General features: G+C 41.2%; 1 protein-coding gene across 1 annotated transcript in view; it reads left to right on the forward strand.

Annotated features, from left to right (window-relative positions):
• Positions 1–3,718, forward strand: part of LOC308318810 (uncharacterized protein) — a 61,371-nt gene extending 57,653 nt beyond the window's left edge. Inside the window, exons 35-37 of the mRNA XM_080768455.1 lie at positions 1,740–1,817; positions 1,946–2,026; positions 2,223–3,718. Coding sequence (XP_080624581.1) covers positions 1,740–1,817; positions 1,946–2,026; positions 2,223–2,246 — 183 coding nt within the window. The 3' untranslated portion in view covers positions 2,247–3,718. The remainder of the gene's footprint in view (positions 1–1,739; positions 1,818–1,945; positions 2,027–2,222) is intronic.
• The last annotated feature ends 272 nt before the right edge of the window (positions 3,719–3,990 follow it).

Below are 3,990 nucleotides of genomic sequence, written 5' to 3' on the forward strand. Positions count from 1 at the left end.
GTTAGTTAACCCTAACCCTAACTAACGTAGGGTTAGTTAACCCTAACCCTAACTAACCTAGGGTTAGTTAACCCTAACCCTAACTAACCTAGAGTTAGTTAACCCTAACCCTAACCCTAACTAACCTAGGGTTAGTTAACCCTAACCCTAACTAACCTAGGGTTAGTTAACCCTAACCCTAACTAACCTAGCTATACCCTTGGGTTAACCCCTAACCCACTGGTCTAATATAAGAACTGCTTCTTCTTCTTCGCTGTCATCTCAAACATCTCAGCATTCCTGTCTTCTCCTCTCTGCCTTCTCCTTCCTTCCTTCCTTCCTTCCTTCCTTACGTCCTTACGTCCTTACGTCCTTCCTTTCTTACGTTCTTCCTTCTTACGTCCTTACGTCCTTCCTTCCTTACGTCCTTCCTTCCTTCCCTACTCTCCTCCCTCTCCCCCTCCTCCTCTCCTCTCTCCTAGTTTGTCATCCGTCTCCCGCGAGGTCCTCTGCTAGACTTCTACTCCAAGCGCAGCTGAGGGGAATAAGCCCCGCCCACAAAGAGACCCTCATCCAATCATCTCGCTTCATCCTCCTATCCAGCTTCCTCCTCATTCGCTCGCTGCTGTTGCTCCTCCTCCTCTCTATGACATCACTGCTCTTACTCTGCATCCTCTTCCTCATCGTTAAACCCCACCCCCTCTTTGAAGAAAATACTTTTCTGACCTCTGTGACCTTTATCTAGCTGACTCCGCCTCCTTCCTAACTTGACTCCGCCTCCTCCCTAACTTGACTCCGCCTCCTTAACCTGCTGTGTTCCAAAGAACTGAAAACACGATAAAACTCTTTGTGTTATTCGGTCTGACCCATTCTGTCTACTAAGAGGCTTTTCTTTTCACTATATCCATTAATATGTTATGTATTGACTATTATTGACTGTTTAGTAATGTTAGTTTAGTAGTTTTATAGTTACTGGGAGGCTTTTTCATTATATCTATTATCATGACGGAAGCATTTATATTTTACTCATGATCAGAGCTTCTGTTTTTCACTGACGAAAAGTAATTGTGTGATGTTAGGAAGGGACTAGTGGACAAGAGATCCAGTATCATTTTACACTTGGTTGCATGGTGAAAATAGCAGATCTACAAGCTCACAACGCGTCACAATCAGCCATTGCGACGGTGGTTATTATCAGGTGTGTTCGGCAGATTCCAGAGAACAGTGTATGGGAAAATCATCAGTGTGATGTCATCGGTGTGATGTCATCAGCATGATGTCATCAGTGTGATGTCATCAGTGTGATGTCATCAGAAAGGTCATTGGATCACATTGAAGTCATCAGTGTGATGTCATCAGTGTGATGTCATCAGTGTGATGACATCAGTGTGATGTCATCAGCGTGATGTCATCGGTGTGATGTCATCAGTGTGATGTCATCAGAAAGGTCAATGGATCACATTTAAGTCATGTACAACAGGGCTTATGTGTTTGCATGACAATCAATTTAAATAAAGTTATTATACAAATGTTGCTTCTGTTTGTCCCTTGATGGGCCTTGGTGTTTGTATGTATTAATGTTAAGTTAATGTTAAGTTAATTTAAAGGTATTTATTGAAGGTATAATTGGTCATGTTGTTCCCTCCCCCCTAGCCCCTGTGTGCGTGTGTGTGTGTGTGTGTGTGCGTGCGTGCGTGCATGCGTGTGTGCGTGCATATCATGGTAAATAAAGGTAATAAGTGTTTTGGTGCCCCCTACAGGTGACCGTAGACATCACCACAGAGACGGATGGAGGCGGAGCCACCTCTGTTACCACGACAACCACTCACATCTCAAAGGTGTCTGTCTGTCTGTCTGTCTGTCTGTCTGTCTGTCTGTCTGTCTGTCTGTCTGTCTGTCTGTCTGTCTGTCTGTCTGTCTGTCTGTCTGTCTCTCTAACCTGTCTGCCTGCCTGTCTGTCTGTCAGGTGGTGAAGACAGGCTCGTCAGAGTCCCGTGTGGAGAAGAGGATTGTAATAACTGCTGACTCAGAATCTGATCAGGATCAGGTAAAAAAAAAATACAATATTTAATATGAAAACATAAACATAATATGTTTTAAAAAAAATGTAATGAATGCACTTTAATATCCTTGTTAGGTCTGTAGAATATATGATTTGAATTGAAGTATGTTCATAACAATAATAATAATAATAATAATAATAATAACAATAATAATAATAATAATATTGTTTTTGTTTACAGGGAACCGATGGGGCGTCGGCCTAACTGAACTTCTACCTTCATCTTCATCATCATCGTCATCAGCGTCCACTCTCTCACTGCTCTCTAGCGCCCCCACCGGGCGAGTCACACTGCTAACCGCTAACCGCTAGTCCGCGCGGAGCCGCAGTGATGACATCATCACCACACTGGATGTTTCATAGTATTTATTGATTATTAATGAGCCACTTAGAGCCTGTAAAACCTCACTGCTGCCCCCTGGTGGGTGGATGACTGACATTAGGACGATAATAACAGATGATTAATCAGATCAAAGGTCACACGTTGAGCGGTAGAACGGCGTCGCTAACGAACCGATCTACGATTTTGGAGGATTTCCTCCAGGAGGTGAAGCCGTTCTCCTTGAAGCGTTCCATCGCGGTTCGCGTCTTTGTTTTTATGGACCAATAGAAGTGACGTAGACTAACTTTAACCCATTAGGTCCAGGGAAGCATCTGTGTGGTTCTAGATGTTAGTGTTATGCTACATAGGGTTACCCTATAAAACCCTGTGTTATGTAACCCGATACATAAAACCCTGTGTTATGTAACCCGATACATAAGACCCTGTGTTATGTAACCCGATACATAAAACCCTGTGTTATGTAACCCGATACATAAAAACCTGTGTTATGTAACCCGGTACATAAAACCCTGTGTTATGTAACCCGATACATAAAAACCTGTGTTATGTAACCCGATACATAAAACCCTGTGTTATGTAACCCGATACATAAAAACCTGTGTTATGTAACCCGATACGTAAAACTCTGTGTTATGTAACCCGATACGTAAAACTCTGTGTTATGTAACCCGATACATAAAACCCTGTGTTATGTAACCCGATACATAAAAACCTGTGTTATGTAACCCGATACGTAAAACTCTGTGTTATGTAACCCGATACATAAAACACAGGTTTTTCAGAAAAGCTTTTTTTTTTACACTCTGCACAAAAATGTTCGCGAACTGCATTTTTATAACGGGCCTCAGGTCTTAAATACATTATAACTGACCTCTATAAGTAAAATGAATTCCTGATAAAAACATATTTAATAGTTATAGATTTGATGCTCTTAGGAAGTATCAACTTGTGAAAAACTATTTCTAAAATAGCCTAAATAAAAGATTGAAGGTTTTTTTTTTTGTGGTGCACAACCTGTTCAGATTTTAGTTATAGAGGGAGATTGTAATGTATTCATTGTTATTAATTATAATTTATTAAGGCATATAATTGGAACCCAGAAAAGTAACGTCTCACCCGATGTTTAGAAAAGTACCGTCTCACCCGATGTTTAGTAAAGTGTTTCCAACGACATTGGGGGAGAGAAACAAATGCGTACATAGTTTTCAGTTTAGTAAATTTAAATTTTAAATGCTTAAAAAAACATTGTCTTTCTGTGGCAGTTTATGACCCTAACCCTAAACCTAACCCTGTAATACAGTAGCATTCTGACCCTAACCCTGTAATACAGTAGCATTCTGACCCTAACCCTGTAATACAGTAGCATTCTGACCCTAACCCTGTAATACAGTAGCATTCTGACCCTAACCCTGTAATACAGTAGCATTCTGACCCTAACCCTGTAATACAGTAGCATTCTGACCCTAACCCTGTAATACAGTAGCATTCTGACCCTAACCCTGTAATACAGTAGCATTCTGACCCTAACCCTGTAATACAGTAGCATTCTGACCCTAACCCTGTAATACAGTAGCATTCTGACCCTAACCCTGTAATACAGTAGCAT

The sequence above is a fragment of the Protomyctophum bolini genome, assembly GCF_963924005.1.
Source record: "Protomyctophum bolini genome assembly, chromosome: 7".
NCBI lineage: Eukaryota > Metazoa > Chordata > Actinopteri > Myctophiformes > Myctophidae > Protomyctophum > Protomyctophum bolini.